At 41.6% G+C, this 14959-nt stretch overlaps 1 protein-coding gene across 1 annotated transcript in view; it reads left to right on the plus strand.

Moving 5' to 3' along the window:
* The window catches only part of Cubn (cubilin), a 203715-nt gene that overhangs the window by 59030 nt on the left and 129726 nt on the right, over window positions 1–14959 (plus strand). Inside the window, 1 exon segment of the mRNA XM_038333897.1 lies at window positions 901–1088. Coding sequence (XP_038189825.1) covers window positions 901–1088 — 188 coding nt within the window.

Consider the following 14959-nt stretch of genomic DNA (forward strand, 5'->3'; position numbering starts at 1 on the left):
CATTCCAGTTGGTTGGATTTGGTGCTTATCCCAGGATTAGCCATAGCTACAGCCACTTCTGTGGCATTGATGAAAAGCCATCTTAAGAAAATGTTACTCGCGATATTTCAAAAATTGTTTATAATTAAGGAATTTTTATTTCTTCTTTTCTATCTTTTGCTCCCTCTTCCATTAAGAATTTTGTGATGAGTGACTTGAAGATTAACAAAGCCTTTGTTGAGACTCATGCAGACAGCTGTGTGTTCTATTGTTAAGACTTGTGCAGACAGCTGAGTATTCTATTGTTGAGACTCGTGCACACAGCTGTGTATTCTTTTGTTGAGCCTTGTGCAGAATCTGTGTGTTCTATTGTTGAGACTCATGCACACAGCTGTGTGTTCTATTGTTGAGACTTGTGCAGAATCTGTGTGTTCTATTGTTGAGACTCGTGCACACATCTGTGTGTTCTAGCTGTTACTCATGAACCATCCACAAAGGCCATGTATGCCTAACTGTTGAGTTCAAAGATCAGATTGTTCATTTATTCCAAATGTTCAAGCTAGAAAACAGAAGCATAGACTGCTCACTACATGTTTCTAATACAGCAGAGAGATCAGAGTAGAGCCATGTTGTTTGTCCAACATTATATAGTAGCTGGATGTCTTTTATAATATAACTGTCCCATTTCTATGACATTTTGATGCTTCAATTAAACTAAATATTATTTTACATTATTCTAAATGGAGGCTCATTCAGCATAAAAATGGCATCCCATGCATACAAATGCATTTGTTCATCTAGAGTAAAAAGTAGGAAATCCTTGATATCTTCTTAAATAGGAATCTTTTACAAATCTCAAAGATATGAGGACATTTGTGGAAGTTCTTTTTAACACTCATGGCTGTTATTTTTTTTCTGTAGCATGTGACAATGTAGTAATAGTGAATAAAACCTATGGCATCTTGGAGAGCATAAACTACCCAAAGCGCTATGACAAGAATCTGCGTTGTAACTGGACCATCCAAGCAACAACAGGCAACACTGTGAACTACACATTTCTGGATTTAAGTGTGACTTCTCATAGAAACTGCTCCGAAGATTATTTAGAGGTGAGTGTTCTGAAGATCAGTAAATAATCAGTAAATATACATGTTCATATCAAGTAATAAATAAATAAGTAGCTTATGCTAGAAGTTCTTCATACTTTTCAGAATCAAATCACTAATCATGCCGTGTGTATCTGTAATATATCAACCTGTGTTGATGGATAGATGTGTTTTATATCTTTTATTGCATCATTTTAACTTTTGCTTAAAATTATTATCTTGCTTGTTGTTTTTATGTTTGATCTCTATACATAAGAGAACAAGTTTGAATATTTTAATACCTACTTTTCCTGATACTAAGTATAATTTTTTAATTTTAAAATTCAAGTTTGTTTAAGTCTATTTTCCATTTTCAAAATAGACATTTTGCTTGTCACAAAAATGACCACTTGTAATATTAATTCAAGTTTCTTTATGCAATCTTATACACTAGGGCCTGCTTTAGTATTAAATGTAGACTATGACACAATGTAAAATATGAGATAATCTGCTATTTTTATCATGGGAAATTTCACTTAAGAAAGTTGTTCTGATCCCTTGTACATGCAACTTTTAGGATTATAAAGTTTAAAAATTAGGAAGACACCTATTTTGCTTATTTTAATATTAAACTCACTCAGGTAAACATAAATTTAGATATTAGTTTATATTTTTATGGATTAAACAAAAATTTTATTTAAACAGTGGCATATGTTTCAAATCTATTTTCCATAGTTAATAACATCACTTGTTGAGTCAACTGACATATCGCTTTTATTTCCCTCTTTGCTGTTATCATATGTTACCTCTGTGTCCACATCTGATTCTTTCGCTGGCAAACTTTCACAAAATGTGGGGATCCACTCTGACAATATAGTTCATTTTTCCCAAGGTTTCCACAACTCTATGACTTAGTGTATTTTTTCAAAGATTATTAGTGAGGATGTAGCTAGTGACAGGGTGCTTGCTTGGAATGTGCAAAGTCCCAGGTTCAATACCCATTGCAAATAAAAGGTATTTGTGGGGCTGGAGAGATGGCTCAGAGGTTAAGAGCATTGCCTGCTCTTCCAAAGGTCCTGAGTTCAATTCCCAGCAACCACATGGTGGCTCACAACCATCTGTAATAGGGTCTGGTGCCCTCTTCTGGCTTGCAGACATACACACAGACAGAATAATGTATACATAATAAATAAATAAATATTTTAAAAAAAAAGGTATTTGTGGCATTTAGCAATCTTCCCTGCAAAGACTTACAGAGTCAGCACTTGTAAGCCAAGGCCATGTTCCCAGGGAAATAACCTTTGCAAACTTCTCTAACTCCCCTTCCCCAATCTTACCATGGTGTTTGAGATCACCATGCCTTTTCCAAGTACTACATTAGCTTTAGAAATAGAGAACATCTATTCTTTGAGAGACCTTTGCTTGAAGTCAAGAATATAAGGAGAGTCCTTTGTTTGGGGGAAAGTTCTATTGGATTATCAACAACACCATCAAACAAAAACTTTATTCAAGTTGTGATGCATACCTGTAACCTTAGCACGGAGCCTGGGGCAGGAGGATTATCTGCCTGAGGTCAACTGAGAAATAATAACAGAAAAACAGACCAATCAAGCAAACACAAAACACCCCTCATTTTATATGTAGAAAAAAGTATGTAGAAATAGTATTCTCACATTAGAAAACCATATATGCTAGTTGCCCTAAGAAAATATGATGCACTGTACAGCAAATTTAAGGCATGAAGATGGAATGGCATTTTCTGTTGTTTGGCTTTCAGGCTTTAGAAACAGGGTCTTCTGTTGTAGGTCACGTTAGATTCAAACTTGCTGGGTAGCCGAGGTTGGCCTTGAGAGTCTGTTTCAGCTGCCTCCACCACCAAAATGTTGGGATTATAGGTGTATATCATGGCTGGCTTGTTAATGTTCACTTAACTTCCCCTCAAGTCAGGTGCCTCCTGGAGCTCAGGAACTACCCTGTTTCATTTGCATAACTTAATTATACTTTTCTTCACATATGAGACTTTACTCATGGTTTAAATAGCATGTTTTATCAGTTAAGACTCTTATCCTGAACTCGTGTCTTCTTGAAGCGCTAGCTGTCTGATCGTAACTTTGACTATGTTCTTACTTTGCACTGTGACTCAGCACAAATTTGAGGAACTGAGATTAAGTTGTTACAGCCATATTTCATCTGTAATCTGATGGTAGCTATTAACTCATAAGAGAGAACTGAATTCCACAGTAATCATTTCGTAAATTCCTACACATTCAGTACAGTCCTTCAGTTCTGAGCACAAATCAGAACACACAACAAATGCCAAATGTTGGGTGTGCAACACACCCCGTGCTAAGTGGGCACCATGGCTGTAATCTGTGACGGTACAGTGCCAAGCACTAAAGAAAAGAGGAAGTGAATGCACTGGTCTTTAGTTGGGGGACAGAGTGGAGAGAAAACTAAATGAACATTTCCGGGAACTATACCCCACTTCTTTGGACTTGCCTGGGGGTGCAACGGCAACAAAACATCTCCTCGGGCAATTTTTAGATGTGTTTGAAAACTCAAGTAGGAGTATTTGTACCAACAGCTACAGAACAGCTCGTTAGAGGCGCCTTGTGATGGTGAGCCTGCTGTGTCCCAGGCGTGTCTTTTCTCTTGTGCAACACTGATGGTGGAAGTGCAGAAACACAGAATGAGAAACAGAAGTTCAGAAAAGCCTTCCAAAGAATGACAGTATTGCCAGAGGGAAGAAATCTTTTTCCATTGCTATAAGCCAACGGGGCAGGACCAGAGCCACGGCTGCAGAGGCTGCTCTATGATGGAAAATTAAAAATCCCAACCATTTAAGGAGAAAAAGGCCACAAGCACAAAATCTCTAGCTTCCATTATTTTAATAACTTCTAGTTAAAGGTTTGCTTTGTTTTATTTTTTTTTCCCTTCAAGTGATTTAGCCAATTCCCCAATGAGTGACACTTACTGGGCCCAGAAATTAGTTATTTTGAAGGAATAAAACAGAAACTATAAAAAGACTGGGTTAGGTCCAGCCCAGGCCTTACTGGGAAACGAATCTACCCTTTATTGTTCTCTCTTCTGGCTCAAACAATGCACATTAGACTTAGAAATAGGATCTCAGTGTGAGCACAGGGCATTTGTTTAGGGAAACTGGACACTGCCCATGCAGCTATGTGAAGTCAGTCTCAAGGATTCAGTCCGTGTTTCGTAACGTGATTTCATTTTTGTTCTGGGTGTTCATCTCGAAGATATTTCTAACAGGTGACTGGGAATACAGGGAGAAGCAGTAGGTAGATGTGGGAGAAATCAGCTCACTGATGTGTAAAACCCCTGGCAAGTGTTAGAGGTGTTAAGTCAGTGGAGGCGGGTGTGCTTAATGGTGAGAAGAGAACAGAGAAAGGAGGTTGGCTCAGTGAACCAAAGAGCAGGTTACCAAAGGTGTGAGACACTGCAGTCAGTGGTCAAGGCAGGTGAGGGCTGAGACAGTTCGCTGGAACATCAGCGGGATTGAGCAGGCCATGTTGGGGATTAGCAGGACATAGCAGAAGGCCCTGAGGAGACGTAGAAGTCTAACTGGCTTCTTTGCCTCTAACCAGTACAGGAGGCCATGGCCTCTCTTCCCTAGTCCTTGCTTACATTTCCTTAATTGGTCCTCGTGTGGCAAGCTTTCATGGGAGTCCCCCTCTGCATGTTCTTTATCTGCATGCCAGAGTGTCCTAAATGTGGCCCCAGAACTGGACAGAACCTCCCATTAACCTGGACAGAGATACTTTTCCCTAAATATTTTATGACAACCAAGAATCCACCAAAATGACAGATTATTTCTGTGATGAGTAGGTACTGTAGACCAGGGTTCACTTACTCCTGGAAAGATTCATTAAGAAGCTCACCTGTCTCCTAAACTGAAATTCTATGTCTCTTCCTCCAGTTTCAGAATCAAACTCTCATCTTTCTCTCCTGTGTCAAGTTCCTCCTTATCTGAAGGCATCGCCTAGCCAACTCAGTCATCCTCTTCTTACCCTGATCAAAACTTTGAACACTGGGACCCTTTTTCTAGTTACAAGAGACTTCAACATTTGGCTGATTTGTATGCATTCTTATAAATATAGTCAGAGAACTTCATAGGATGGTCATTTTCTTCAGAGGCTTTCCCCTTTGCTAACCCTCTGCTCCCATGTCATTTCTGACTCACAGGAATAATTTAATTTTTAATAATCTGTCACTTACTTTGAGTTTTCTTTTCCCTTTCTGTTCCTCCCCTTTAAAAATGTATTCTTTCTTTCTTGACCTATCTTGAGATAGATAGCCTTCTGTCTCACTGTGGAATAAGCATCATTCAAACCTTAGGTTCACAATTGATGTATTCAGCTATTCCCAGTCCTCACAAACAGTTTGTCACTTCCATAACAATAGCTGCTCCTTCACAGCAACAGAGCATCCAGAAGAGCACTTGTCTTCACTTCCTGAGAAACAAGCATGCAAATATTTCAGCAAATTTTATGGTTTTGCCAAAACAAGATATCGCACATGTCAAAACAAGAGCCCACGTGGCTGATTGGGCTTCCAGTTGCCGTTTCTGTGGATCATTTGGGTGCAGCAGTGTGTTGACAGGTTTCTTCTGTAGAGGCTGCAGTCGAGGAAGTAGAGGGGTGGCTTGGTGATTAAGAGCTCTGGCTGCACATACATGAGTGCCAGGGTTCAGATCACATAGCTCACCTGTAACACCATGGGAAGAAGAGGTGGAAAGACTGCTGGGGCAGATCCTTAGGGCTGGCTGTCTCCCAGCCTAGCTGAGAACAATATGAGCCTCAGGTTCAAGTAGAGTCCCTGCCTCAAAAAAGGATAAAGAAAAGAAAAGGCAGAGAATGTGGAGAGTAATAAAAAAAACCACCTGATACTCTCTTATTCTTATGGCCACATCATGTGTGCACAGACCCCAACATGTGCACATACACCCAAAGATAGATAGATAGATAGATGGATGGATGGATGGATGGATAGATAGATAGATAGATAGATAGATAGATAGATAGATAGATAGATAGATAGATGGAACTTTCAAGGAAATTGCTGTCTCTATTGATTTCAAAATTACATTTTAAACTGGCCATTAAATCTAGCTGCATTCCAAAATCAACTATAGATCTTATTTGATAGAGAAGCGTTTTCTAAGATCCCACCACAGATTTGAGCAGAAACCAGGAGTATTCCATCATACAAGGCTCCACAAGGCTTTGGCCAGCACCGAAGATCACTTTCTGTAGCCCCCTCTGTCATGACTGATGGTGATATCTTCATTCTAAAGCTCTACTGAGAAGTTACAAGTGTCCTGATAGGCAATTTAGTATCTACCTTTGTTACAAATAAATATTTCTCTTTAAAGTGAGTTTTGCTTTCCCATAGTTACAGAGGTACTTGTATTCTCAGGGGGCCATGTGATGATGTTATTACAAGGACCACATCACATAAACAGTGTCAGCTTGATGGTACAATGCTTGTATTCGAACTCTAAATTTTGCTGCCTATACTTTCTGTATAGGCATCTTTGCCCCTCTAGTCTTTGCTTGGGGTTTCTATGGCTGTAATGAAACACTGATCAAAACAACTTGGAAGGAAAGAGGGATTTTGGCTTACACTTCCATAGCACTGTTTGTCACTAAGGAAGTCGGGACAGGGCAAGATTCTTGAGGCAGGATCTAGTTGTAGAGGCCAGGAAGGGTACCGCTTACTGGCTTGCTCAGCCTGCTTCCTTATAGACCCCATGACGACCAGCCCAGGGATGGATGACACCACTCACAATGTGCTGGCCTTTCCCCATCAATCACTAATTAAGATAACGCCTTATGGTCAGATCTGAGGGAGACATTTTCTCAATCAAGGTTTCTTCCTTTCAGATAGCTATAACTTGTGTCAAGCTGACATACAACTGACCAGCACAGTCTTCCATCCCCCCCTCTCCTCCCTTTCTGTACCTTTTCAACTTAAGAAAGTTTCAGATTCTTCTGCTGATGACAGTGCCTTCTGTCAAATGCATTTCCCTTCAGTGTGTAAAATCTCTTTCATCTCTTGCCAAACCCTTACTGATGTCATCCTGCTCACCAGATGTTCATATATTCTTCACTCTCCTGTCTTCTTTTTTTATTAAAAATTTCTGCCTCCTCCCCGCCTCCCATTTAACCCCTTCCCCTCTCCACTCCCCCTCCCTCTCCTGTCCAGAGAGCAGTAAGGGTTCCCTGCTCTGTGGGAAGTCCAAGTTCCTCCCCCGCTCCATCACGGTCTAGGAAGGTGAGGATCCAAACAGGTCAGGCCCCACCAAAGCCAGTATGTGTAGTAGGGTCCAAATCCAGTGTCATTGTCCTTGGCTTCTCAGCAGCCCTCATTGTCTGCCATGTTCAGGGAGACCAGTTTTATCCCATGCTTTTTCAGTCCCGGTCCAGCTGGGCTTGGTAAGCTCCGAATAGATCAGCCCCACCATCTCAGTGGGTGGGAGCACTCCTAGCAGTCCAGACTTCCTTGCTCATGTTTTCCCTCCTTCTGCTCCTCATTTGAACCATGGGCGCTCAGTCTGGTGCACCAATGTGTGGCTCTATCTCTATCTCCATCCATCACCAGATGAAGGTTCCCTCACGGTCCTGACTTTCTTTCTCATGTTCTCCCTCCTTCTGCTCCTCGTCAGGACCTTGGGAGCTCAATCCGGTGCTCCAATGTAGGGCTCTGTCTCTATCTCCATCCATCGCCAGATAAAGGTTCTATGATTATATGATAATCATCAGTATGGCTATAGGATCTGACCTTTTCCGACTCCCTCTCCTTAGCTGCCCACGGAACTAGCTGGGGGCATCTCCCTGGATATCTGGGAACCCCTATACCCTGGAAACTTTCAATTGCAAAATAATGTCTTTAGTTAAAGAGTGGATTAAAGAAATCATCATCAATGTCCCCAATCCTCCAGTTTGACACCATATTCCCTATATCTATGTTCTGAGCAAAATTTCCCATCCCACAACTGTGAATCCCATGATTTTGTAATTACTCAATGCAGTGTTACTGTATCTGTAGAGGACTCACGTAGACTTGCTGGTACTTCATGCAACAACAGTTTATTTCTCAATCACATCAGAGTCATTACCAGTATTCTTAGTTTTCCATATAGTGATTCATGAGCACAGCTAGCAGGGAAGACAGTTCACGGTAACCACGTATTATATACCACAGAAGCTGGTAGATGATTCACAAATAGGAGCTTTGTGTTGTAGTGAATTAAGAAAATACTGAGTTAAACACAGTTTGGTGGGTTGCTTATTTTGCTTTTTGCTGGCTGTGTTACTTCTTCAAGCTATCTGAATATGTGGGGGGTTTTTCTGAGGCAGAGCTGGCCTTGAACTCCTAATTCTCTTGTCTCAGCCTTCTGAGTGTTGAGATTACAGGCAAGCCACACCATGCTAGTTTGAGATCAATGTTTTTAAAAGATGATTCTGGTTAATTGAATAACATAGAGATTCTTTAAGGGTCTTGATGTGGAAAGTGAGAGCAATGGGGCCAACTCTTGTACTGCTGTGGAGGAAGAATGTTCAAATTGAGGAATTTTAAGAACACTCTAGAAATACTTTCTTGACTCTTTCCCCCACACGCCTGGAGAGCTGAACGATCATTCTTGGTCATTCCAAGTCTTCTCAGGACATTTGAGAACCATGCTTTCCACTCTTATTACAAAATATTTTCTTGAAAATGCCACCTGTGTTTCTCCAGCCAACTGGCAGCTCGGCCTAGTGAGGTCTGTCTCCCTCCCGCAAGCCCAGGGTTGGGCTGTTCGGCAACTCCCACACTTCAACTTCCATGCCCCCTTACTCCATGTATTCAGTTCTGGTTAGGACTTTGGCTTCTCTTTCTTTCTTAGAATCTGTTTAAAGGCAAAATTATTTATCCAGTTCAAGTTTCTTCCATAACTTCTCCAACAAGGGAAGTAAAAAAAGGTGTTTGTATTTGACCTTCACTGCCGGTCACATGACTACATAACTGCTTCTACCCAAGACTCCAGAACAATTGCTCAGTATCCAGAAATTCTGGTTTCAAGAAAAATAATAGTCTTCCTTAGTTCTCCATGAAAAATGTAATTGGAAAGAGTTGTTTCTTGTGCTGTTGAGGAGCCCATTTTCAGAATCAAATCTGTTTAAGCACACTTAATCCAGTTAGGTTAAACTGCTGATTGCTATGGCATGTTAAGAATAAAGCACAGTGCTCGTCAAATATTACTTGGCCAGAGGTGACCCATAGACATTGGGCCCTATAGCTGTCCTGCTCAGTCCTTTCCTTTAAAAACCGTGCTGTTGTTCTCTATAATCCTTTAACAGAGAATGAGGACTTTTCTACATCTTAAAACTTGTTTTTAGGAAAAAAATTGGTGAAGGAAGCAACAACATTTTTCCTTGAATAGTTGATGAATTTCATAATTCTGCCTTATTAACCTACACACATCTTGACTTGTTGATGAATTTCATGATTCTGCCTTATTAAACCTGCACACATCTCGACTTGTAGAGTTCTACAGTAGAGATGACAATACTGTCTTCATCCCGGAGATGCTAGGCATTTTAACCTAGAAAAATGCATGGTAGAGAATGCAAGCCCATAAATGGTGCATTGTTATTCCAGCATGAACAGAATCCCACAGAGTACTGTTTGCCCTCAGGAGCCTTTTGCACCAAGTAAAACACTGTAGTTGAGACCCGAAGGCTTGTTTCAGTTACAAAAGTGTGTGCCACGCAAGCATGAGGACCTGAGTTCAGAGTCCTTACAGAAAGCTGGGTGTGACATCACCCCTCGCATCTCTGTAACCCAGTCCTAGGGGATACAGGTGTGGAAACAGAAGAGCCCCCGAATCTGGCCAGCCAGCCTCATTAAATTGGGGAGAAACTTCGTCTTAAAAACTAGAGAGCAATTGAAGCACCCAGTGTTGATTTCTGGCCTCTACCCAGCAGCACACACATGGACTGAGACCCACAAGCTCACAGAAACACCCTCCACACATAAATGCTTGCTACCCACCCCACAGGCTAGAGTCTTCAGGACAGTTTTCCCAACTCTCGGGCACTGAGTGGAGACCAGGGCTCCCTCCCTCTGCCTCTTGGCCTTCTTAACAAAGGCCACAGACCTCCTTTGTCTAAATCTGAGCAGCCTCATAATAAAAATCTCACTTTCTAGTTAGAGCAAAGCAGAGAAGCAAAGGAGTTTCTGTGTGTGCAGCAACGGGCCTGTCTTTGATCTGGAGGCTTCTCCTTGCACACTTTCTGAGCAGATGTCTTTGATCTGGAGGCTCCTCCTTGCACACTTCCTGACAGATGAGTCACACTTCCTAGAACTGTCCCTTAGAGGAAGTCCGCTTCTAGGGTCTTAGCAGTCTGATTATAGTTCAGAGCAGCTCCTAGGCCACCTGGCGCTTGCTTGTGAGTGTAAGGAGAAGCTGCATGCAGCCATTCGGTTTGCTTCGAGAAGCCAGCTGTGAGACTCTAGCAGTCCGCTAAGACAATCCACCTTCAGAACCGTGAGTTCAGCGACAAGGCTGGACTACCTTAAGTCAGAAAGCAGTCCAAGGTGCATCTTACACAAATGCTGACTCCCGAGTTGTCTGGGTAAAATGTGATTTGTTTCTTAATTTTAAAAATTTAAAAGAATCTCTATTTTAATGTGATTCAGATTCTTTTGGGGGTAGGGAGTGGTGTCAGGTGGCATACACCTATAATTCTAGCCCTTCAGAGACTGAGACAGGAGGATCATATTAAGGACAGACTGCTAATAAAAACCTCCGTCTTTAGGGAAAGGTGGAAAATGATTAACAATTTTCAAGTGATTAATTTTCTATACTTGATGCAGAGTCACCGGTCCCCAAAAGACAGCCAACCCTTGAGTTCAAAAGAGCTATGGTTTCTGTGCTCCATGTCCTCTCATATTTGAAGCAGGAGCAGGAGATACAGATGAGTAAGAACCAAACCCATCAATTTCCTCAGCTACCTCTAAGCCACTTAGAAATCTTTTCATGTGCTCACAGCTTGAAATAATTACCCACAACAGTTCCCTCTTGCTACATCCCAGAGACATCTGCTACCAGGCTTGCTGGCACACTGCATAGGTAGGACCATGTTTGCAGCACAGTGCACAGAGAGGATCATGTTTGCAGGCACACTGCACAGAGGGGATTATGTTTGCAGGCACACTGCACAAGTAGGACCATGTTTGCAGCACAGTGCACAGAGAGGATCATGTTTGCAGGCACACTGCACAGAGAGGATCATGTTTGCAGGCACACTGCACAGGTAGGATTGTGTTTGCAGGCACACTGCACAGAGGGGATTATGTTTGCAGGCACACTGCACAGGTAGGACCATGTTTGCAGGCATATTACTGCAGAGTAGGAAGGTGCAGGTCACAGGCTGAGTTTCAAATATTGTGAATCCCAGTTGTGGATTCTTGTTTACTTTTTAAAATGAGGCAGATTTCCAAAGGCAGCATTATAGGTATCATAATATAGACATTCATGCACACATTAGCTTTTTTAGTTGGCATGCAGAATAATCACTGCATCTTCATATCCATATTAACCTATCTTGCAGGACCCTCTCCATTGCTCCCCTCTGCTTTCATTTCTCGGGCTAAAATATTCAATGTATTTTCATTCCAGTTCCTATTTGACAGGCTTCCTCTTTTTGCTGTGGCAACTTGGGGGAAGAGGCAGATGCAAACTCCTTAGGGCTCTGAGGCTCAAGGCTCTAAGATTTCATGTTTTTCTATCAACTAGACTTTTCTCTATCCCAGAGTCCATCTGCAGCAGATGCAGAGAATTTTGGAAGACACAATAATTTATTTTTAGAGCATCTAGTGTTTCACTATGGCAGAACAATTGGCAGGAGGAAGGCTGCAGCTATGGAATTAACTGTTTATATAGTCACGAGAGAGTATGCTTGGCATTCAAAACCTTTCCCTTCCCCCTGGGGAGGGAACTAGGCACTCACTGCTCCATCAGCTGGCATAAAAACCAATATTCATAGAAAGTCATTAGTCCTTGGGCTTCTGATTTTTAATGAAGAGTTACAAAAATTGATAATAAAAAGTTACCACAGAAAAAGAAATATTCGGGATCACATGTTTTGAAGATATTTCTGGAACAGATTACTTTCCATAACAATATTTTAGGACAGCAATGTTGATGTTTGATCCTGAGTGCAGAAGAGAGATATGGAAATAGCAGAATATTTTTAGAGGGCCAGCTGGGTGTCTGACAACTGAGAGGATTGTGGAATTCTAGCATAGGGGAAACATTACCGGAACGTACTTATATTATGATGTCAACAGTTCCCCAAAATAATGCATTAAAAATAGATTTTGGCTAATCAAAAAAGAACACATAGTCATTGCAGGAAATTGTGAAAACATAGAAAAGTCTAGAAGAAACAAGAAATCAAGTTGCACCATTGCTAATAATATTTAATAGCATTTATTTAATGTTCTCTTTTATGTTTATTTTATTTTAATATGCATAGGTCATCTCATGCATTCTAGCTGACTATGACATTTTTTTATGGGACACATCTATTGTATGTGTCATTTTCCACATTCTCATTTCATTACTACAGTGCTGCCTGCTATGGGACAGTTAGTGTCCTTCACATTCCCACTTTTCTACACAACTCTGACGGAAAGATCTTTGTAGTCAAATTGTTATCTTAAATCCATGGTTATCCACTTATTGAAAAATAAAACAAAGCAAGCAAAAAAACACAACAAAAGAACAGAAATCAACCTTTGTGACCTCTGATGTAAGTGAGAGCAGAACCTATAAATGCAGTAAGAGCAGATCGAGACCGGCCAGCCCGCGGAAAGACACTAGGCCCTCTGGGTTTCAGATAAACCTCTAACTCAAAGGGACACAAAATAACTCAGACTGCGGTGCTCTGTGGGCCTCTCACTCCCAAGCAAAGCCCGGCATTATGAGTAATCAGTGACTGTAGATGGGCGTTTCCCATTTCCTGTCCCACCCTGTCAGCACATGGCAGCAAGGCTCTTCCCATAGTGAGGAGATGTGTGTGAGCCTCAGATGCCAGGGCACTGCAAAGGCGTAGCTGCAGCTGAGTGAGGAGAGGCACTGAGCTTCCAAAGAGTCATAGTGGAGCAATCCTGAGTGTGTCCTGCTGTCAGCCTTCCTCAACATTTGCCTAATTGACCTTGTGCAGTTCAGCCATCTATAACCCCCTCCCCCCAACACACATACCATTGGTTTTTCCTCTTTATAATGACAACTTTGTATCCAACTCTGTGATTTTTCCTTTGGCAGAATTATAGAAACATACCAAAGCCCTTAACATTTACAGCAGCCTATAAAAGTGCCATACTTACTAAGATAATGTGCATAAGACTTAATAGCATCCATAAGGATTACTCTTGGGCTTGGACTCTGGCTCAGAGATGGAATACTTTCCCAGCCTGCACAGTACCCTGGGTTCATCATCAGCATAGGAAAAATAATGAGTCAATGCCATAGGCATTCTACAGTTGTTTTTTTTGGGGGGGGTGGAGCGGGGGAAAGAAGTGAACAGGTGTTTTAAGAGCTCTGGTCCACTCATGTTCCAGGACCAGCAGGAGCTGCAGGGTAGATAGGAAAAAGGTCACTAAAATGAGGAGAAGCACTTTCTGCTTCAGCGTGCCTAGCCCCTTCTCACCTCATCATGCTAGCCTCAACAACTTCTGACGTCCTCTTTCTTGTTGGGCCATCCCTGGCTATGATGGATCACATTTCCTGCACTCCTGAACACACATGTCACTTCCTTCACCACACAAAGGAAGATTTGCAGCTGGCTTTGCACCCAGAATGTCAGGAACGACTGCAGTGGCCACTCAAACTGAGGTAGCCACAGTAACACGATGCAAGGAGGGGTTCTCTCTTTCCAGGCTTGATTCATTTCTTCCCTGTCTTCTCAGCCAGTGACAATTCTAAGCACTAAACATGAGTCAGCCTTTGCTGTCTAGACTCATATTTCATTTCACCAGGCTACTTTGGGTGGTTTCTTTAGAAAAAAAACTAATTTTGTTCCCTTTGTGTATGACCAAAAGTTGGAAAACATTTCAAGCATATTCTACATGTCGGGCCTTGTTGCCATGGAGTTTTCTCATTTGTCACAAACCTGTATGAACCATGTGACACCAAACTTTCACATTCATACAGAAAGTTTAGATTCAAGAAGTTACATAATTTCCTCAAGGCTGTGCGAGAAGCAAAGCCCCTATAGCTAGACTGTGTCTGATTACGACCTCGTTGGCTGTGGATGTCCTGGAGAGGAAATGACTGCTCCCATCAATTATACTTGACTTCAAAAGCCCACATAAGCACTCCCCAGGAGTTGAATCAGCCTCCTTGCACTGACTAGAGTCTCCCTTTATCTAGAGAAAGAGGAGTCTCTGCTGAATCTGAAAATTCCTCTTCACAGCAGATAAATTATTTCGGTTACACGTTCAGATACGAAGTAATTTTCCTTGCAGTTTCAAGATTTATATATGATAGGATGTGGCTAAATTTTTCCCAAGTTAAGTCCAATTTTAATGATATCATACAAGAAAGGCTTCCTTCGCTTTCTCTGTCTTAAAAGTAATCTTCTGCGACAGAGAAAAGTGAGGTTTCCCTCTAGACACACTTCAGGAAAATACGAAAACAATACTTAGGATTGCTGTGGTGGCACAGTGGTATAGTGCGTGCCTAGCATCGGCAAGATGCTGGGTTTGAGCTTCAGGAACAGGAAAGAAAAAGTTCAAAGGAAAGGAAAAATTGTACATAAAGAATGACTTTTGTGTTAAGCTGAAGTAAAGAGGGACGCTTCAGCGGCTGCACCCCCATGCTAGAG

Source organism: Arvicola amphibius, chromosome 6 (assembly GCF_903992535.2).
Source record: "Arvicola amphibius chromosome 6, mArvAmp1.2, whole genome shotgun sequence".
Taxonomy (NCBI): Eukaryota; Metazoa; Chordata; class Mammalia; order Rodentia; family Cricetidae; genus Arvicola; species Arvicola amphibius.